This window comes from Pan troglodytes, chromosome 1 (assembly GCF_028858775.2).
Source record: "Pan troglodytes isolate AG18354 chromosome 1, NHGRI_mPanTro3-v2.0_pri, whole genome shotgun sequence".
Taxonomy (NCBI): domain Eukaryota; kingdom Metazoa; phylum Chordata; class Mammalia; order Primates; family Hominidae; genus Pan; species Pan troglodytes.
The window spans coordinates 203,578,318-203,600,366 of NC_072398.2; the positions used below are offsets into that span (position 1 = coordinate 203,578,318).

At 53.6% G+C, this 22,049-nt stretch overlaps 2 protein-coding genes across 3 annotated transcripts in view; one reads left to right on the top strand and one right to left on the bottom strand.

Annotated features, from left to right (window-relative positions):
• The window catches only part of WASF2 (WASP family member 2), an 84,976-nt gene extending 76,408 nt beyond the window's left edge, over window positions 1-8,568 (top strand). For both annotated transcript variants that reach the window (XM_016957207.3, XM_024357298.3), the window contains exons 7-9: window positions 118-273; window positions 2,643-3,157; window positions 4,486-8,568. In XM_016957207.3, the coding sequence (XP_016812696.1) occupies window positions 118-273; window positions 2,643-3,157; window positions 4,486-4,643 (829 nt within the window). In that variant the 3' untranslated portion in view covers window positions 4,644-8,568. The remainder of the gene's footprint in view (window positions 1-117; window positions 274-2,642; window positions 3,158-4,485) is intronic.
• An 8,439-nt stretch (window positions 8,569-17,007) lies between these two features.
• GPR3 (G protein-coupled receptor 3) lies at window positions 17,008-20,226 on the bottom strand. Its single transcript, XM_001148989.7, has 2 exons — window positions 20,085-20,226; window positions 17,008-19,028 (listed from the first exon to the last, which is right to left on the bottom strand). The coding sequence occupies exon 2, from the start codon at window positions 19,021-19,023 to the stop codon at window positions 18,031-18,033; it is 993 nt and encodes a 330-aa protein (XP_001148989.1). The 5' UTR covers window positions 19,024-19,028; window positions 20,085-20,226; the 3' UTR covers window positions 17,008-18,030.
• Between the last annotated feature and the right edge of the window lie 1,823 nt (window positions 20,227-22,049).

Consider the following 22,049-nt stretch of genomic DNA (forward strand, 5'->3'; position numbering starts at 1 on the left):
TATTTTACTTCTCCCTAATAGCTTTTGTATCAAATGCATTTTTGTAGTACCTTTTAAGAAGAAAAAACCCACTCAGGCTCTTTAAATGACAGTTTTTGGCATTCGGTTCATTGTCAGGTATCCACCCACTTTGGTGTACCAGAATGGCAGCATTGGCTGTGTTGAAAACGTGGATGCAAGTAGCTATCCGCCACCACCACAGTCAGACTCTGCTTCTTCACCTTCTCCTTCCTTCTCCGAGGACAACTTGCCTCCTCCACCAGCAGAATTCAGGTAAATGGTGGTACCTACTCCATCCACTATTGGTAGTTATACACTTGAGAACAAAAGAATGGACCAGGAGCAGTGGCTCACGCCTGTAATCCCAGCTTTTTGGGAGGCCAAGGTGGGAGGATCTCGTGAGGCCAAAAGTTCAAGACCAGTCTGGGTAACATAGCAAGACTTCATCCCTACTAAAAATCAAGAAAATTAGCCAAGCATGGTGGCAAACGCCTGTGGTCCCATCTACTCAGGAGACTGAGGTGGGAGGATCGCTTGAGCCTGGGAGGTTAAGGCTGCAGTGAGCCATGATCATGCCACTGCACTCTAGCCTGAGTGACAGAGCGAGACCAAAAACAAAAACAAACAAAAAAAAAGAGTTAAAACCCTAGGTCAGGACCACTAAAATAACTTCAAACAAGACTGTCTAGATAATAGAAATAATTAACACTGTATGTATATGTTGCTTAATTCTCATAGGAGTCCTCTTTTGAGGTAGGTACTGTTACTATCCCCATGTTACAGTGAGTAAACTGAGGCACAGAGGGGTCAATGAAATGACCCAAAGGTCACAGCCAGTAAGGGCAGAGCCCTGATTGGTCAGTTGAACTCCAGAACCTATATTCTTAACTACTCCTGTTTTGCCTATACCCAAACAAATGGAAATCACCAGCTTCTTTCTTGTTTTTTCCTTAACTGTATTTTATTTATTTATTTATTTATTTTTGAGACGGAGTCTCACTCTGTCACCCAGGCTGGAGTGCAATGGCGCGATCTTGGCTAACTGCAAGCTCCGCCTCCCGGGTTCACGCCATTCTCTTGCCTTAGCCTCTCGAGTAGCTGGGACTACAGGCACCCACCACCACGCCCAGCTAATTTTTTGTATTTTTAGTAGAGACGGGGTTTCACCGTGTTAGCCAGGATGGTCTCGATCTCCTGACCTCGTGATCCGCCCACCTCGGCCTCCCAAAGTGCTGGGATTACAGGCATGAGCCACCATGCCCAGCCTTTTCCTTAGCTTTAACTCATCATGAAATGAAGTGGTACAATCTGCTGTCCATGATATAGTTAGCAGTTACCTTGCCCAGTTGTCTAGGAACCTAGCATAGAGTCACTTCCTCTTAGTGCTTCTGGTTAGTTTCACTGCTGTGTCAAATCTCCAGAAACAATGAAACAAAGGGAAAAGGGGGATGAAACTCCAAATTCGTCCATTTTGATATTTGTGCATGTCCCTGGCAGAGGTGTACAGTGGAAGTGTTAGGCAGTAATGACTGAAAAGAGATCTGAGAATTGTTTAGATTGCACTGTTTTCTCCGTTACTTTTGTCCTTTCTGATGCCTGATAAATGAGAGCTTTGAAAGGTGCACTTTTCTCCTTGGGTACTTCTTAATTAGAAATTGAGTATGTTGAGGACCCCTCGGATGGAGACCTAAAGCTGTGCTGTCCTCCTTCTCTCCCCTCATTCTTCTTGGCCCTAGAAACCATTAATCCCAAATCTCCTTCTGCTTCCCAAATCACTTCCTGCTGGTGGCCCTGTCAGATGCAGCTAAGGCTGGAAGGTCTGTGGAAAATTCCAAAATGTCTGCTTTCCTAAGGAGTAGCTGTTAGTGCAGGGTAGATACAAAGGTGGAAAAAGAAAACCTTCAGCTTCACACATGGCCTGAGACCTTGCAGCTGCAGCCGAGCAAATCTGATCCCAGGAGAGGTGTAGCTTTAATCCTCTTTCAGGCCTGGGTCAGGAGTCTGGTGGCACATTCATTTCCCATCTCTGCAGATTCTCGGATTGAGATTCATTCTCTCTCAAGATTTCCCCACATGAGCACTGAAGATGCATTCACCTAAATCTATATCCCACTCAGGTGTGGTCAGCCTGGCTTGGGTTTCCTGCCCTCTCCAATGCTGGTGAATGTTAATAGCCTGAGAAACAGAGCCTAGTGTGTGGGTGGTGTTTGAATTTTTATTCCAGTTCTTTCTTGCATGCACCCTTAAACTGGCTCCAGGATTAAACTAGCAACTGCCATGGACCATCCTTCTTAGAGAAGGGGAGGGAGGGTGCCTTCCCCTTAGAGCTGGAAAGGCAGAGGGGGCCGAAGAGATGTCTCAGCTAGCCTGTACCTGATAGAGGAATCTCAAGTCCACTTCTTGCAGGTAGTTTTACTCAATCTGTCTATCCTCCTCTACTGGTGGGAAGCTCATTACCTTAAAAGGCTGCTTATTTCATTATTGGTCTGTTAATGACCATCTGTAGGCTTTTCTTTCTGTTTAAGTGAAAGTGAAATGGTATAGTCAACCAAGATAAACCTCGGCCTGTAGACAAGGCTAACTGTAGATAGGTGTCTGCATTCTAAGGGTGATGGTGAGTCTTTTTTTCTTTGGCCTTTTAGTTACCCAGTGGACAACCAAAGAGGATCTGGTTTGGCTGGACCCAAAAGATCCAGTGTGGTCAGCCCAAGCCATCCACCACCAGCTCCTCCTCTAGGCTCTCCACCAGGCCCTAAACCCGGGTTTGCTCCACCACCTGCCCCTCCGCCACCTCCGCCTCCAATGATAGGCATCCCACCTCCACCACCGCCTGTAGGATTTGGGTCTCCAGGGACGCCTCCACCACCCTCACCCCCATCTTTCCCACCTCACCCTGATTTTGCTGCCCCTCCACCTCCTCCTCCACCACCAGCAGCTGACTACCCAACTCTGCCACCACCTCCCTTGTCCCAGCCAACAGGAGGAGCACCTCCTCCTCCCCCTCCTCCTCCTCCTCCGGGGCCCCCTCCTCCCCCTTTCACTGGTGCAGATGGCCAGCCTGCTATACCACCACCGCTTTCTGATACCACCAAGCCCAAGTCCTCCTTGCCTGCCGTGAGCGATGCCCGTAGCGACCTGCTTTCAGCCATCCGTCAAGGTAAATTTCAATGGTGGGTTTGGGACTGTGGAGCCTTGTCTTTCTGAAGCTGGGATGACTGATTGGGGGATGGGTGAGGGGGTCCCTGTGCCCTTCCCAGGAAACGGCTTTCATTGGGTGGGGAGAGATTGGGACATTAGGCCTGGGAGCAGCCTGAGAAAAGGCTTCACCCTAAAAATATGGAGATTTAGATTTCTTTCCACCTTGGTTTAAAGTAAAGGATTCTTTTCTTCTTTTTTTTTTGTGGGGGACGGAGTCTGGCTCTTTCGCCCAGGCTGGAGTGCAGTGGCTCGATCTTGGCTCACTGCAAGCTCTGCCTCCGGGTTCACGCCATTCTCCTGCCTCAGCCTCCGGAGTAGCTGGTACTACAGGCGCCCGCCACCACGCCCGGCTAATTTTTTTGTATTTTTAGTAGAGATGGAGTTTCACCGTGTTAGCCAGGATGGTCTTGATCTCCTGACCTCGTGATCCGCCCGCCTCGGCCTCCCAAAGTGCTGGGATTACAGGCGTGAGCCACCGCGCCCGGCCAAAGTAAAGGATTCTTAAGCTGGGATCTTTGAAGTCCTTGGAAATATATGCTTATGTGTGTTTGCATGCATTTTTTTTTCCTTGGGGAAGGATCCCCATTTTTCATCAGTTTCTCCGAAGGGTTTTGTGCCTTCGGAAAAAAACAAGAATCACTGTCCTAGTGGGTCCTTGTTCAGCTGGACTCAGCAACCCCCCCTCCAGCCTTCTCCACTGCTGTGCCCTTCATGTCTTCCTTCCTTGCCCCCTGCCCTCTTTCTAACTCCTTTTTTCTCCCATTTTCTTTTATCTCCTCTTTTCTCCTCTTCCCTCCCCTCCCCTTTCCTCCCCCTTCATCATCTCACCCTCCTGGAACATTGGAGCATTTATTCTATCAGGGGCCAGGTCTGGTCCCAAGGTGTTATCGTGGTTTGTTCTGTTTGTGATCCTCAAAAAACTTCTAATATAGAGAGGACAGTCTATGGCAGCTGAGCCCCATTATAATTGATGGAATTGGGCAGGCTGAGGGTCTGCTAGATGGAATGTGGTGGCTGCTCCCCACTTCAAAGCCTTATGAGAAGTCCTCACCAGCCTGAAAGTGTGTAAACCAGAAAGGACAGCAGGCTGCCTTTCAGACACACCTGTGACATCAGGGCCATCAATTTCATAAACTCATCTTCTTCTGCTTTTCCATAACAACCTTCTTTTTCTCTATCCTTTCCAATACCACTTACCCATTGGTGGCCACTCCCTCTTACCCAGTTCCAGATGGATTCCAAGGCTGAGGACACGCCTTCCTCACCCTTCTGTCTCTTTGCCACTAGGTTTTCAGCTGCGCAGGGTTGAGGAGCAGCGGGAACAAGAGAAGCGGGATGTTGTGGGCAATGACGTGGCCACCATCTTGTCTCGTCGCATTGCTGTTGAGTACAGTGACTCAGAAGATGACTCCTCTGAATTTGATGAGGACGACTGGTCCGATTAACTCTTTCTGCCTGCTGCCCACCTTCTTTTTCTTTCCTTCCTACCTGCCTTCTTTGATGCCAACCCCAACAGACCCGTAGGGGGAGAAAAGGGAGGAAAAAAGTAATTTTAAGGGGCCAAAGCTTTCCCTGAAGCAACCAAAGATATATCCAAGTGCTTCCTCCAAGTCAACATGTATTTCCTCTCCCCATTTTCAGGCCCTGTGGGGCTCCTGAGGTTCAGTAGCTGGGATGTTCCCTCTTTCCTTCAAGTGCCTGTTGCATATTGAAAGGAAGGAGAAAGCCCAAAGCAGATTCCTTTGATCGGGTTTCTGTTGGAGATGAGGCCTTCCCTTAGGAGCCATATTCAACTACAGCCTTCTAAAACCTGTGCCCTCAGCCACTTCGAATGCCAGCCACCTTCTGGTTCTAAAACGGGGAGTGGTCTGAATGAACACAGCTGACCCCTTTCCCGTGCACTGAAAGGGCAGAGTAGGCCGAAGGGTCCAACGGCCAGACTGCCTCACCGTGTGCCCTAATCAGCAGGGTGGGCCTGCCTTTTGCTAAGCGATCTCTATGCCTGGGATGCCCTTTATTCCAGGAGGCATCAAGCCTCTAAAGAATGTCTCACCTCCTCTGCCCAAAAATGATGCCTTTCTGTAGGCTGGTGTTGTTGCCTCCCTCCCAGGATCCCTTTGGTGAGTATGGTGTTCAGGATGCACCACCACCACCTCTAGATACCTTCAGGCAACACAGCCCAGTTTTAACCTCTAGTATCCATGACCAAACTGTCCCTGACACATGAGGACAGGGGCCTCTTCTGGCTGTCAGGAGCAAAGCCTGAAGACTTGGAGCTGCAGGACTGGAAGAACAGTGGAGCCCCGTGGGTCTCACCCTTTAAGGATGCTGAGGCCTAGAGATGGGAAGTGACTTGCTCAAGGTCACACAATTGGATAGTGACATAGCTAGAGCACAGAGTTCCTGATTCCAAGTCACCTGTGCTTTCTGGGACCAAAGAATGGGCACCTGCTGGAGTCCGGGCAGAGCTTTCTCAGTTGTATTGCTACTCCAGACCTCACCATAGGTTGGGGTCCCAGTAGGAAGGCTCAGGGTCTGTGCCAGCCCTGTCGGTGCTGCTTAGACCTTCATAGCCTCTCTTGTCATTCTTTGTTGCCCCTTTTCTGTCACCAGCCAACCACATAGCCTTGGGACCAGCCTCTCTGGGGGACCAGAAGTAGTGAGAGAGGAAGGGGATAGGCAGCTTTGACAGGTGCTGTTTTCAATTCCACTGCAACTCCTCCCCCTTTTATTTCCCCAATTTAAACAAAGATTCTGCCAACTGTGGAAACTTCAGTCCCTCAGGCTGGCAGCCATGCCAGTACCTGCCTGGGGTGGGGGGGTGCCTGGCAGCCATGAAGCAGGCTGAAAGGCAGAGGGGCTCCAGGTCCTGTTTCCAGCACCCCTCACTGCACATGGTGAAGCTCCCTCCCTCCCTCCCTCCCCGCTTTTCCCAGAGCTAATACACAGGTGCTATTATTCAGAAAAAAACTGGTCAGCTCTAGCCAACAGTGAGGTTTCTTTTCTTCTGCCCTAACTATTGTGTAGCCTCTTACGCTGAAATCGGCTTCTGCTGGCTTCTCCGGCTTTCAGAGCCCTGAAACAAAGAGAAACAGGATCTGTCCCTACCCAGCACAGCAAATGGTTGTAGTAATTGCCAAAGCCCTCATAAAGCCCTCCGGCTTGAGGAGAGAGTGTATAGTCATGGGTTCTGCCTCTGTGCCCTTGCTGGCCGCTTCTCCTCTGCCTTCTTTCCTGGAACTCAGGGTGTGGGGACTGAGCCTGTAGGGGACAGCATGCCCTCTTGCTGTGGCCACTCCCAAGTGTGCCCTCTTCCCTCTTTACACATCAGGTGTCTCTGGCACAGGACTTGGCACTAAGCCCCATGCTGAGACACCAGGCTATGTGGGCCCCCACCTTGTTTCCCAGCCTGCACCTTAGAAGCCGAAGGTGCTTTCATCAGAACCCTAAAATGGTCGTTGAAGGCGCCTGGGCCGCAGCCCAGCAGTAGTTGGAGAGGCAGGCAGAGGGCAGTGGTTCTCCCAAATAGGAGACCTGGGGCCTGGCCAGGCCAGGGTTTGGGCCTAATGGCTTTGACTAAATTACCCCCATCCTCCTTGCCCGGAAAAGGGAGAGCTAGAGCCACTCACTGTCATTCTGCTCTGACCTTGAAGGGGGTGGTGTTGGCCTGGCTTCTGGAATGGACTGAGTCCATCGTGGAAAGGGCTGGGGGCAGGAGGAGGTGGGGAGGGGCACTGCCTGCGGAAGGTAGGATTAGATCATTAGCTCAGTGACCTCCTAGGGTTTCGATGTGCTATGTTCTCATCCTACAGTTGGTTTGGTAATGATCTGCAAGTCCCGGAGAGCAACAGCACAGCTCTGCCTGACGCTCTCATTAAAATCTATGCAGCCAAGCTCGGCACTTTGTAGCAGCCGGCCTTGCGAAGCCTCCTCAGCTCGGGGGGCCGGGGACCCAGTGAGCCGAGAGGCCCTCTGGGCTCCACTTATGCATATGCACCAAAAAAAAAAAAAGGCTTCTTTAGACCCAGAGCCCTTTAAGATGATAAAGGACCCAATGCAGGTAATCCTGTTTTTGGACTCACGTAATGTAGAATGCAAAGTTTAGTGATTATTTAATCTGGGCCTAAGCTAGTGAGAGTATGGAACAATGGCCCATAAGGACTCCTAAGCGCTGAAGCCAAGGAGCCTCCTCCCTTCCTGGTTCACCCCGCCCAAGGGACCTGCCCCCATTCCTGTGGCCCTGGGGCCCAGCTTCCAATAGTGTCAGAAGCGACTTGTGGCTTTGCCTTGGTTGTGAGATGGGTACATTCCAAAGGAGCAGCCTGGGGGAGGGGGCAGGCTCAGCCAGCCCTTGGAGGCTAAGAGCAGCTGGCCCAGGCTCCAGCTCGCCTCCAGTGGAAGCCCGAGTGCCCTCAGAAACGACCCTGGCCAATGTCAACGCAGAGCCGAGGCGGTGTTGTCAGGGCTAATGTGAAATCTCTTCCCGTGGCACCCATCCTCTGACTCTGCAGTGCCAGCTTGGACAGATTGAGGTCTCTGTGGCTTTGGTGACCCTGCTTAAGCATTCCCACCGTGTCCCAGCTCTGCTCTAGGACTGCCTCCCACTGCGGCCCCTCACCTGACCTCAGGGCATGGGGAGGGAGGGAGCCAGTGCTCCAAGGCCAGGGGGCTTTGCTCATGAGAGATGTCAGGCTTCCTGGGGGCATCAGGCTTTGAGCCCTGCTGGGGTCCAACTGACCTGGGACCAGGTGTCGCGCAGAGATGTGCCTCATTCTGTGCCTCCTATCGTGTTCCCTTTAACTGTGCCTCAGTGTGGGTTAGGGAACAATTTTGTTATTGTATTAAGTTTATTCAGTTAATTCACTTGAGGAACTAACCAGTTTTTACTTTCTGTCTAGAATGATGTACATGTAGTAGAGTAAGCCATAATGCTCCCAAAGTGCCTTGTTTTCTCTGATACAAACATATTTATAAGGACATATTCCTGTGGGTTCTTGGGTGTGTTTGCCACATCAAGATTTTAGGGAAGGGGGGTATATGTGTAGTAGGGATGCCGTTTGAAAACAGGCACTCTTCCCCTGAGGATGGGAAAGGAGCTCTTCAGTTGGAGATCTAGGCAGTGGGTTAAGCCAGACCCCTAAAGTGACCCTTTCCTCTTCTGCCCTATTCTTCTCAGACCCTCAGAAAGACATCCAATTTTTTAAAATCCCTGTAGCTCCAAGCCTGGTCTCATTTGCTTCCCTGCCAGGCTCATCGTGTGTATACCACATTTGTGCCCCACTGACCTGAAGGTTCCATGTAACTGTATACACATGAATACTTAAATGCCAACATTTAAAATAATTTGATAAAGTCTTTGTAGCCACTCAACCACCTCTGGTGTTTGTGGTATTGTTTTAATGGGACAAGAGATTAGAAGGAAATGACACTAACAGCCACAGGTGGTGGCCAGAGCTCAGGAGGGGCTCCAGTGTGGGTGGGCCTAAAGGGCAGGAGGCTTTTGGGTGTGGAAAATGCACTGTGTGCAGAGGTGGAGAAGGCTGGAAACCATTTCAGTTTAGGAGGAGACCCAGGTTGGAGGACCTGCAGACCCAGATACCCAGTCCCCTTCTCACCATGAGAAAGGGGGTGTGCTGGGGCCTCAGGAGACAATCTGCTGGCAACTGTTTGCATCAGGCAGGAGAGGAGTACAGGCTGAATGCTGATGCTGCGCCCAACATCTGGCCGGCATCTTGTCTGCCCCTCAGACCCAAGCAACTTACCTTAAACAGAACGATTTACAATGGAATCCGATAAAAGGTTTAGGCTGCTGCACGCCCCTTCTCCTGCCTGAGGAAGGCAAGGGGGCTGGGTTTGTATTCTGACCCAAAAAATGACCTACCCAGGAAGCAACAGTTGTTCCGAGCACAGCTGCTGCGGGTAACTGTCCCTGGGGGTAATTTATGAGCAGACACCCAGTTCCGGGCCCAGCAGACACAGTGTAGTGGCCCCCGGGAGAGGGGCGGGAGCAGAGTTGGTGACTGCGGGTCACGCCTGCTGTTCGGAGAGAGAGTCACCCACTGGCATCCCAGGAGAGGGGGCAGAAGTTTTGAATTGTCAGCAACTGCTGCGCCAGCCGCTCTGAGCTCATCGCTGGAGGTGGTGGTGCAGAGAAGGGGGCCGTGGAGCCAGTTCGCCCTTGCAGAGCCCCTTTGCTCCACCCGCCTGCTCAGGCCTGTGTTTAGTCAGCACTTGGCTTCCCTAGGCCTGTGACTGACAGGCAGCCAGACACCCGCCCTGGCAGAAGACAAAATGGTGGTTCGGGAGCCGCCCTTGCTAGGGAATTGGAGGGAAGGAATGTGGCTCTGGGAAGCAAGAGGCCTGAGCTTGAATTGTGGCCCTGCCACTCGGAAGCTGTGACCCTGTGCAAGTCGCTTCACTTCCTTGGGCTGATCCTGAGAAGAATAAGCATTTATTGAGCGCCCACTACCTGCCAAAGACTGCATATCTTTTATTTCATTCTTAAGAGGCAAGGGTCCCCCATTTTACACAGAAGAGAAACAGATTCACAGTTGCCTAAGATCACATAGCTGGCCAGGAACAGAACGTGGTTCAAACACAGGCCTCTCTCTAGCCAGAGCCCAATGCTCTGTTTACCATGCAACTGAAACAGCTTAAGAGTCTCCATCCAAAATCATTGAGGGCTTTAACGTTGTAGGGAGCCTGTTAAAGGTTTCCATTCTTACCTGCCCCACTCCCTGGTGCCCAGTTTTATAAGGGCAGTGAACGGTGATGGTCATTTTTGCTCTTGCTTTGAAATCAAGTGAGCTTGGCTGAGGGCCTGGCTATCCCAGACCTTTAGAGCAGGAAGTGCCTGCACCCTTGGCTACCTAAGAAGAAAGTGGGTTCCCTATAGGTATGGGCTGGGGCTTCACAGAGACACGTGAGTGGGCACACGAGGACTGGTGCACATATCGTGCACAGATCCCTGTTGTTTGCACAAGGACACAAACCAGCACATGATTTCAGGAACCCATAATCGCAGGCAGCCCTCACACATTCCTCAGGAGCCGCCCTCCCTACTTGCTGCCTCCACCAGTTCCTCACTGCCCCCTCCTGGCTGCCCAGTGGCCAGGGCAACCTGGCACCATTTCCTGGAAGTTCTGCTCAGGGCTAGTTGTCAACTAGTTCCCTCCTAGATCATGGGGCTGGGAGCAGTTTCAGGTGCTCCCCCTGAACTGCCCCTCAGCCCCAGGAGGTGTGGGCGCTTAGAGGGTGCTCTTGAAGCTTAAGGACAAAAAGCCTTTCATGGGCCAGGCGCGGTGGCCTACACCTGTAATCCCAGCACTTTGGGAGGCCAAGGCGGGTGGATCACTTGAAGTCAGGAGTTCAAGACCATCCTGGCCAACATGGTGAAACCCCGTCACTACTAAAAATACAAAAATTAGCCAGACTTGGTGGTGTGCGCCCGTGGTCTCAGCTACTTGGGAGGCTGGGGTACAAGAATCGCTTGAACCCGGGAGGTGGAGGCTGCAGTGAGCTGAGATTGTGCCACTACACTCCAGCCTGGGCAACAGAGCGGGACTTCATCTCAAATAAATAAATAAATAAAAAGCCTTTCACATCCAAAGGAATCTTTTATGGGAGAATTGCCAGTCCCTTGATGACAGGGAGAGCGGTTAATATTTGGGCCAAGGGGTCCTGCCTAGCTGCCTTCCCTGCCTTTACCTAAGAAGCTGTCCGTGCATGTCCACAGTATGCACACACGAGCTCACACTGCACACATCATTAAAAAGGAGCAGACTTCCTGGCTGAGAAGTCAGAGGTCAGATCTAGCTCCCACCTTGGGCCTCAGCTTCCTCACCTATTCAACAAAGAGTTGACTGTGATGATGTATGTAGCCCCTCCACTCTGGCGTTGCACCATCTTGGGAACTGATGCTGCTCCCAGAGTGTGTGTCTTGGAAGGATTACAAATACAACGCCTTTTGTTCTATTTTATAGATGAGGAAACAAGATACAGAGAGCCACAGCAACTTGCCTGAAGTCACACAGCAAGCTAGCAGCAGACATGGAAATAGAAACCTTTTTTCCAATGCCCTAGACTGCCTACAAGAGAGCAGAACACCTTGTGGGCTTGAGCCACAGCCAAGGAGACTGAAACTGCAAGGGAAGCCAGAAGCTCTGGCCTTTTGTGTTGGAACCATGACAGGGTCCGTGTGGCTGCCTGAAGGCTTAGGGGGAGTCCAGAGGAGGTCCCAGGACCTCTCCCCAGGAGGCTGGGGAGAGACAGGTTGGAACTTGAGTGGATTCCATCACTCCCTATCCCCACCAGTAGACTGAGCAAACCTCAAGCTTTTATGTAAAGCCAGAGGCTAGCTAAAGAGGGTTCTCCCTAGCGTGCGGCCATTTGGTAGCTTGTTCATCAGGGCATATACACGCATGTGAGTGGTGTGCATGGATGGATGTGCATGCATACCTGGACTCCACATGTATAAATCATAATGTGGATAGTAGTTGGATGTTGGTGCATGCCTGCAAGCACACTTAGAACCTTCATGGGCATGTGTAATGTGTAAGTGTATGTGTTTGTGAGCCCATATACATGCAACTGCATTCGTGTGTTTGGATGTACATATATAAATGGTGTCTGCATATCTGGTGGGTGACTATGAACATATGAAATTTTGCTTGCATGCATACTTGGTACATTTATGAGTGTACTTGGGTCTGTGCAGATGTTCACCTGTTAGTGTGCCAAGTGGGGTGGAATATGTCTGCACACATGGCTGGTGAGTGTGTGTAAATGTGCATGCAGGGCTGGCTTCAGGTGACTGTGTAGATAATGAATCATAGGAGTGCCCTTCCAAGAGAGTATGAAGCCAGTGTTCTGCCCAGCCCTGGAATAGGGGGTGCACTGCCTGGCTCCAGCCAGTCACAATGCAGGGCTTGCAGTACCCCCACCCTCACCCTCAACATGCACAGTATTCCCTAGACCCATCCTGCTTGGCCAATTTGCAGCCTCTTGCTCCCAGCTCCTGAGAAGGCCTGCAGCAAAGTCAAGGGGCTGGTGGCCAATTAGCGAGGGGGTTAATCATGGATCGGAGGCCCCCCGGGGGGAGGGAAGCTGAAGGCAGGCATTGGGGTTGGCAGGGCCATGAGCTGCCTGTGATGACGCAAGGAGAGAGGGGAGACAAGGAGCGGAGGTTGAGCCAGCCCGTTGGTTCTGGAAACCGAGGGTCAGCCTGTAAATTCAGGATTGCTGAGCACTGCCAGCAGCAGGGAACATTTGCGAGTGTGTGTACGCTGTGTGTGAAAGGGCGTGCACATGCATTCATTCAAGTCCTTGAATCTGGTGCTGCATGCAAATGTGTATATATGACTATGGACATTATATACAGTGCAGTTGTGTGTATATGTGGCTGTGCTAATGGGTTTAGGTATGCATACATGGTGGTTGTGCCTGTGTACACACACACACAAGGGTGTGTACATGTGTGCAAGGGCATGTACATTGAAGTGTGTGCTTCAGCACTAAATATGCACAGAAAGTTGACATGGTCAGTGTACACGTGCAGTGATGTATCTGTGTGCACAAGTGTGTGTGTGCTAGTGTGCAGGTGCATCTGGGTATACCTACATACATGTCTGCCTGTGTGTGTGTTCTCAGAACAGCCAGGTGCCTATACATGTGTGCCTGCATGTGACGTGAGCATGTGTCTGTGCACGCAGGTCTCAGCATGGAAGGAGCTGGGGGATGCGGGACTGGCGGTCTCCAGGCTCCAGGAGGGAATCTGACAGCCGAGCCTTGCCGCAGCCCCCAGCCCCGGGAGCCTGTTTTCCAGCCTGCGGAAGCTGTGAGCCCGTGAACTCATCTTATATTAATAGCTACTGTCTCCTCACTTATTGTAAGGAGAGGCGGACATGGCCCCGGCAGGGGCTCAGCACTCAGGGCTGCCCCCACACACCCACATAGGACCAAGGGAGGTGGGGAGGAGAGATGGGCTCCAGCCCCATCCCAGGGCCTACCCCAGCAGGAAGGTGGGGCTCTTGGCCCTAGCCTTGCCTCCCCCAATTCAGGGGGCCACGTCACCAGCTGACCTTCCTGGACCCCTGTAGTTGGGTGGGATCAGGCATGGGGGTTGGAAAGCTGTCAGAGGCAGAGAGGCTGGGAGGTGTGGCTACCCCTCCCCAATTACACACAAGCAAATGCGCGCGCACGCGCGCGCGCGCACACACACACACACACACACACACACACACACACACAAGCATGCGGTGCTGAGCAGCTCCAGGCTGTGGGCACCAGAGGACTCTGAGGCTTGAAGGAGACACAGGAGGCCTCAGTCTGAGTGGGGAAGACACAGTCCTACCCTCAGGGATCCTCAATCTGAGGCAAAAGACATGACCCTGTTCTCAAGAGGCCCCCAGCCTAAGGGAGGAGACAGCTCTGCTCTCAGAAGTTCCCAGCCTGAGGGGAGAGACATGACTTTGTATTCAGGAGCCCCTAGTTCTGAGGAGAGAGAAAGATCTGCCTTCAGGAGCCTTCGGTTTGAGCAGACAGACATCCCTTCTCTCAGGAACCCTCAACTGGAGGAAGGACACACAGCCCTGTCTTCATTCTGAGGAGGGAGGGAAGACTTCTCTATAAATATTTACTCAGGGGAGGTGTAGTAAGGCATATTGTATGGATCACATTCTCACAGCTACAAAAGGGCTCAGGCAGGGAGGCTTCCTGGAGGAAGCATGGAGTGGAGGTACTGGGAAGAAGTGCTAAGCTGATCTGCAGAATCCTGGGAGGAGGGAAAAGCCAGCCAGCCCCACCACACACACAGGAACCAACCTGAGGGACAGATTCAAACACCCCTCAAGGTAGGCCCAGGACCCAAAGCAGAGACCCCAGATCCAGTCTGCCAGAAACACCTCAGCTCCAGCCCACAGCCACCCCCAGAGAGACAGAGGAAGCCCCTCGGTGCAGGGGCCCGACACAGGCCCTCCCAGACACAAGGATGGCGGCAGGTCCCTTCTTGGGCCCTGGAGCTGGAAGCTGGGCTGCGGAAGCAAAGGGCTGAGACTCACCCAGGGTAGGACGGGCACCTGGCCTCTCTCCTCTGGACCTTGGTGGGGCTCCTCAGGAGCATGATGGTGGAGGCAGCAACAAGGCCCTGCCCTGTGCTTTGCCTCCAGAGGCCTGGGTTTAACCTGGAGACCCCCTGCTTTCCCCCAGCCTGGGGATTTACCCCAGTTTCCTTGCTTGATGTTTCTGGGTTGTTCCTGAAACACGCTCCCTCATCCAGGAAAGAAAGAGATTTAGAGTCAAATGGACCTGGGTTCAAATCCCAGCTCAACTCCTTACCAACCCTCTGACTTTGGACCAATCCAATGTCACCTCTCAGGGAGGCTTTTCCTGGGCACCCTAATTTAAAAATTACTCACACCCTCCCCATCCTTCTTCCCCTGCTCTTTCTCTGAGGACTTACCACTGTGTAATATTACATTTTGGGAAAACTTTGTATTACTATTTCCCCCAGCTAGAATTTAAGCTGTCCACAAGGACAGCAGTGAATGAATGAAGGCCCATTACTCTTGGAGCCTCAACTTCTTCTTTTGTAAAATGGGGAAGAGCAATGGTACCCATTTGACAAAGCCACGGTGATGGTATGGAATGTTTGGCGTGGGGGAGGGGCCTGCTGAGTAGGGACTTTTCCCAGGGACCTGTCAGGAGGATGGGGATAGAATAAAGCTTGGCCTGACCTGGTGTGTCCTCCCCACTTTGTGCCTGGGCCTATTGGCATGACGACTCTCCTCAGACTACTGGGAGGGATTTTTTTGGGGGGGGTGGGGACGGAATCTCACTCTGTTGCCCAGGCTGGAGTGCAATGGCGCGATCTTGGCTCACGGCTCACTGCAACCTCTGCCTCCCGGGTTCAAGCGATTCTCCTGACTCAGCCTCCCAAGTAGCTGGGATTATAGGCTCCACATCCGGCTAATTTTTTGTATTTTTAGTAGAGACAGGGTTTCATCATGTTGACCAGGCTGGTCTCGAACTCCTGACTCAGGTGATCTGCCCGCCTCGGCCTCCCAAAGTGCTGGGATTACGGGCGTAAGCCACCACACCTGGCCAAGGGAGGGATCTTTACACCAGACAAAAGGGCTCTAACTCTGCCAGGGAAATGGAGAAAGGCCTGTGTCCTAGCCTGGCACAGCTGTGCGAGTTTGAGCAAATGGTTGCTCCTCTTTGGGCCTCGGGCTCCCTGTCTGTATATGGAGGGGTGAGCCAGAAATGCTCCGAGAGCCCCACCTCCAAGCTTTGCCCAAAAATAAGGCTTGGGAAGCTGGGAGGCTTGGCCAATCAAAGCTTCCTCTTCAGCCACACCCCAAACCTGCTGCTGCCCTGGCCTGATAGACACATTCTTTCTGGGGTCAGCTTCTTCTCCTCAAGTACCCAAACTCTGGGTCCTGCATACATATGTCCCCAAAGGCACACACTGATAGTCACTCACCTTTGCGTAGAAAAGCTCTTCTGACTCCAAAATGACCAGACCCCCTCCGACCACTTCCCAAATGTGGCCCTAAAAATGAACCCCAAAATAAATCAGGGTCCAGCTGGGTGCGGTGGCTCACGCCTGTAATCCCAGCACTTTGGGAGGCTGAGGCGGATGGATCACCTGAGGTCGGGAGTTCGAGACCAGCCTGGCCAGCATGGTGAAACCCCAGTCTCTACTAAAAATACAAAAATTAGCCAGGCGTGGTGGCAGGTGCCTGTAATCTCAGCTACTTGGGAAGCTGAGGCAGGAGAATCGCTTGAACCCGGGAGGTGGAGGTTGCAGCGAGCCAAGATCGTGCCATTGCACTCCAGCCTGGGCAACAGAGCAAGACTCCGTCTCAAAAAAAAAAAAAAAAAAAAAAAATCAGGGTCCAGAATGTCCTAAGCTCCAGGCTTGGGAAGGAGGGAAATCACTCACTACACAGCACAGATTCTGGAAACAGATGTTCCTGGCTCTACCATTTTTTAGCTGTATGGCCTTGGGCCAGCTGCTGTCCCTCACTCAGCCTCAGCTCCCTCGTTTGTAAAATGGAGAAGACACTACCGGTGCCATGGGATGCTTATTAGGCATAAGCGAGGTAGCATGTGTGCCAGACACACAGTAGGCACCCATGATTAGAAGGACCTATTATTGGCTAGGCGCGTTGGCTCACGCCTGTAATCCCAGCACTTTGGGAGGCCGAGACGGGTGGATCACGAGGTCAGGAGATCGAGACCATCCTGGCTTACACAGTGAAACCCCGTCTCTACTAAAAATACAAAAAAAATTAGCCGGGCGTGATGGTGGGCACCTGTAGTCCCAGCTACTCGGGAGGCTGAGGCAGGAGAATGGCGTGAACCCGGGAGGTGGAGCTTGCAGTGAGCCGAGATCGCGCCACTGCACTCCAGCCTGGGGGACAGAGCGAGACTCTGTCTCAAAAAAAAAAAAAAAAAAAAAGTAGGACCTATTATTATTAAGGAAACTGACATGCTTTGAGCATATTCATCATGTCTAAGCCCCACAGTGGCCGGTGTGGGCAGGATGTGAGCATCCTTGACCCAGGAAGAGCCAAGCACCTAGGTTCCTGTCACCAGGAGGAGGTAAGGTCCTTGCCAGTCAGTGCCCAGGTCTGAGCAGAGGGGCACTGACATCTGAGAAGGAGTCACCTGCCAGCCACCCTCCACCCTCTGTCCAGCTCCCCAGATCCCCCAACAGGCCCCCCAGGCCTGGCTTGACCCTCTCATTCCAGGCCATCCCCCATCAGGCCCCACTCCATACCCTCCACACACACATAGGGAAACATATTTATGACAAAATCATTTTTTATTGAGTTGGGTTGGAGACGGGAACAGGGAATGCACTGGGGGCCATACCCCGGTTGGCAGAGGGGTGGGGTGTTGGCTCGTGCCCCCCCTCCTTTAGGGCACCGCAGGGTGAGGCTTGGCCCCCAGGCCATGGCTGTGGCCCTGGACGCCAGGCTGGAGTGGAGCTGGGGTTGCATTCTGGTCCCAGCTGCCTGGCCGGGCTGCAGTTTTCCCCAAATGGCCACCAGAGGGCAGTCGGACCCCAGCGCAGAGGAATTTTTGGTTGCTCAGGTGATGGCTTCTTAAAAAAATAAAAAACCAGAGGCTGGTGTGTTCCCCTTCCAAACCCGAGGAGGGCAGGCCTGGGGAGAAGGCTCTGGTTTCTATGCTCTCTTCGATAAAAAATAATCCAAAATAATAACAAAATACGTGGTTTATCTTTCTCCCTTTCCCCCCTCCAGGAACTGAGGTCAGAAATGGGGGTGAAGGGACAAGGGATACCCTGGTATGGCCTGGATATCAAGGTGTGGGTCTCTTTTTTGCCCCTTACCAGCCATAAGTAAATTTATAAATAAATAAATAAATCATAAATAGACACTCTCTTTGTATATATGCATATATAATCTTTCTCTCTCCTATTTAGGCAACTATGTGACTAATCTCTCTGACTCTTTAGCTCAGAAATTCAAACGTAAAGTGACATGGTCAAGGTCAAGTTTGGGGGAAGAGGGACATCTGGGACTTGGAATGGCACTGTAAAACTCCCAGCATTCTGGAATTGCAACCCAGCTGGGCTGTGAGACATATCTGAGTAGAACACTGACCACCTGAACATTCTGGAACCGTGGAGCCAGCTGGGCCCCCATAGGGATCTGAACAGAACCTTGAAACACCCAATGTCCTAGAACTCCAGAACCAGCTGGGTCTGGGGGGTGTGGAGCTGGGGGTTTGGAAAGAAGCCCTGGAGAGCCTAACATTCTGGAATTCTGTAGTAATCAGGGTTGAAGGGTCATGAAGACTCAGCTAGACATCACTGGGGGAGCGGGATCGGAAGGGGATCTTGGAAGAGGAACAGCAGCAGCAGACAGCCCACAGCACTTTCTGCACATCCTGGTTGCGGAAGGCGTAGATGATAGGGTTGATCATGGAGTTGTAGGTGGCAGGGAGCAAGGTAAGATAGGTGTAGAGAGGTGGAGAGTGGGCATCACCCAGCAGGCAGTAGACAGTGAAGGGCAACCAGCAGGCAGCAAAGGCTCCAAGCACCACGGCCAGTGTGGCAATGCCCTTGCGGGTGGCCACATAGTGGGAGGCAGGCAGCAGGTGCCGCTGAAGGGCAATCTGCTGGGCATGGCGGCAGACGATGCGGCAGATTTGGGCGTAGAGCTGCAGCATGATGCCAAACACCATGAAGAAGGCAATGGCCAGGACTACCAGATGGTTCTTGGAGAGTGGATAAACCACGCCACATGTGGTCAGGCCATCCAGGCAGTTCCAGGCCAGCACAGGCAGCAGCCCCAGGCCCAGGGCACCTCCCCACACTAAGGCCAGCATCACATAGGTCCGTGTCACTGTTGTCTCTGAATAGTAGGTGAGGGCATTGTACAGAGAAAGGTAGCGGTCGACAGTGATGGCCAGTAGACTGCCGATGCTGGCGGTAAAGGCCATTGCCAGCACGCCAACCAGCACCAGGCTCATCTCCGCTGAGCCGATGCAGAAGACAGCAGCAAAGTGCAGGACCAGGCCCAGGCCTGCCAGCAGGTCTGCCACGGCCAGGCTGCCCACCAGCAGGAACATGGGGGCACGGAAGGCAGGAGTGCCCACGATGATGGCCACCACTAGCGCATTCTCGCAGGACACCAGGGTGCCTGAGATGCAGAGCACCACATCCCAGGCCTTAGGCGAGGGCAGTGGTGCGGCTGGACCTGTGGGCCTCTCTGCTGGGCCCACGCTGCTTACATTCACGTTGCCTGAGCCAGCTGAGAGCCAGGCCAGAGGGCTGCCTGCACCCCACATCATGGTACCTGCAGGAGAAAGGCCTTGTGAGAAGCTGACCAAGCTGGGTGATGGGAGTTGGGGTCTGGAGGGGGTGAGGTGCCTCTCAGGATACGTGGTGGGAGTCTCTCCTCAGGATACCTGATAGGGTCCCAATGCCTTATCCCCACATTCATGTCCTGGGGCTCTTCCCAGGATACCGCTGTCCCCTCCAATGCCCCCAGGCCTCTAAACAGGGGTCTCTTCCTGGGGATCCCTGTCCTAGGTCCTGCAGGTCTCTTTTTCCCACGTGTGTGACCAGAGGAGAGACAGAAGAAGGGGTACTATAAGTGGAAGAGGGCCATAGGATCCAGGGGATGCCCCCGAAGGCTCAAGATTGGGGTAGGGAAACATCTACCCCATCAGGGAGACTGAGCAGCTCCGCTCCCTCCCATCAGAGATGATGATGCTAGCTCGTGCCTGAGGCTCCCAGACCCCTCACGATTTTCAGTACTGCCAGCCTTAGACTCCGCCCCCAGGGAATGCGCGTGAAGCTCCCGCCAGCCATCACCCCGCACTCCCGCGGTAACACCTGGGAACTCAGCTCCCCACCTCCCACCCTCCCAGACTTCTGTTCCTGGCTGGACCCTTCTTTCCGTCTGAATCTCTAGGTCTCTGGGCAGACCCCCCTGCTGGAAGACTGGATCCCTGAGTCAGATGCCTCCTTCTGCCCGGACACCTGGATTTTGGGCCTGACTCTGCCTCCTGCCTGGATACCTGGATTCCTAAATTGGACACCTCCTGCTGTTCGGACCCCTAGGTCCCTGCCCCAGACGCCTCCTGCCGGCTTAACCTCAGATGACCATCAGTCCCTCCAGGGCCTCGGGTCCCTGCAGGAATGCTTACCCTTCGCCGGGTCATCCAACTCAACCCCAGCACTCGAGCACTTGGGCCCAAGCCTGCTAACCCAGAATCGCCTAAACCCAGAATTCCCACCTCGAACTCGAACCCCGGCCGGCCACTAGGAGCCTTCCGCCGGCCCAGTGCCCCAGCATCCTGCGTGCCCTTCAGGACCCCTGGTGCCCGCGGCGGGGCCCGCTACTCACCGCTCAGGACCAGGCGCGGCCGGGCCGCGGGGAGGCTCCGCTCGGGTCCTGGCGGCGCAGGGCGTGCGTGGACCCCGAGAAGCCCCCGCGGCCGCGGGAGAAGCGGCGTGAGTCACCCCGCCCCGCCCCCGGCCACCGGTTCGGTGACGTCAGCGGTCCGATCAGCCAATGGGCGCGGCGCGCTGGGGCGCAGCGCGCGTTGCGCGGCATAGTAATAAGGCCTCGCACCGCCCGCTCCCCCATTCATAAAAAGCGACCGTGGCTGCGGCCCCGCCCCCTCCCGAGTCGGCCCGCGCTGTCCTTGACGCGGCGCCCTCTGCGGGCCGGGGGTTTCAGAGGCGCCGGTGAGAGAGCCTTGAAGTCTCAGAGAGGCTGCAGGGAACGTGGTGGAAGAGTGGAAAGGGGGCCCGGCTAGGCTGTGGGGTGATGGGACCCTTGGGTGGCAGAGAGGCTGACGAGATCCAGGTGACGAAGGAAGAGCTTGTGATGGGGCTGGTTGGGCTTCCCTGGTGAGAATGACAGGGTTTCCAAGATGATGGGGCCCTGAGGTGACGATGACAGGGAGCACGAGGGAGCGGGGAGGTGGGTGGCAGTGACGACATTAGCATGGTGACAGAATCTTGGGGTGGGGGGTGATGGCCATGGGACGCTAACGGTAGAGGGGAAGCCCTCAGGGCAACCATGGCAGTGTCAGGGTGACTATGCAGCAGGGCGGAGTTCAGGGATCCCGGGATGGCAGAGGCAGTGGCCTGTGAACATGGAGTGTCCAGGTGACTTCAGGTCACCATTACCCTGTCAGAATGGCTGGGGTACTGAAGCGACAATGCTAAGCCATGAGGACTGTGGGGCCCTGGAACGAAGATAGCAGGTGGCTGTGGTGAGTGGGCTCCAGGGTGAGGGGCACAGGGTAGAGGGTCTGGACAGACAGTGACCAGGCAGGTAAGTTGCTGCCAGGGCAGGTCCCGTGATGCCGGGGCTGGGATAAGAGCTGGGTGACGTCACTCATGTCAGCCCAATAGCGCCCTCACAGCACCGGAGGGGTGGGCCTGGCAAGATTTCAAAACCTGAATTATTTATTCCAGGATCTAGAAAGCCAGCGTGGAGGGGGTGAGGGGTGCACTTCCCTGAAGCAGGAGGAGATGGGGAGCCGGGAAGAACTTGGAAGCAGAAAGCCTGGCAGCTCAGTCCTCAGGGCAGGCCCCTCTCAGCCTCCTATTTTAGGCATCCTGATGGGTGGAGCAAGGAGAAAGAGCTCCCTCTTCCCCAACGCCATCTGCCCTTAGTCCAGGGGAACCACTCTGGGCAGACTTCTCCAGATGTGACAGATGTGGCCAGTCCTGCGGCAGGGGGACTGGCTGCTCCTTCTCCCTGTGTCTCTTGCCTTGATGCTCCCTGGAATCATGCAGGCCTGTGGGAGGGGAAGATGAGGTTAAGAGGCCTGAGGATCCCAGGCCCCACTGGACACCCCCATCACAGCACCATCACTGCAGCCCCCATGGTCAGCCTCCACCAGGCAGGTTTTGGGTTTGAGTGTGAGGCAGCAGAAGGTCAAGTGGCAGGGAACATGGGAAGAGGAGGGGGTCGGAGCTGGAGAAGAGGATTCATTTCAGGTTGGATGTGGTGAGTTTAGGGGGCTTAGGGGGCGGAAGTGTCCAATCTCAGTTTCTCCATTTCCTAGCTGGGTGACTTCGGAGAGTTTCTTCAGCTCTCTGTGCCTATTTCCTCATCTAAAACACAGGGATAATATTAGTACCGGCCTCATGGGGTTGTTGAGTGGGTTCTACTTGCCATTGGCCATCAATGTTACAGCTGGCTAATGAGGGACACCTGGGAGGTGTAGGCATGCAGGTGGCAACTGATGTTTTAGGGGTAAATAATGTCACCCAGGGGCGGGAGCAGAGAGTGAGGAGTGGCTTCAGGGGCTCCTCCTCCTGGGCTCTTGCACCTGACCCCTCTGACAACAAC

Coding starts and splice junctions, on each gene's coding strand:
- GPR3 (XM_001148989.7), bottom strand. CDS start 19,023: ATGATGTGGGGTGCAGGCAGCCCTCTGGCCTGGCTCTCAGCTGGCTCA.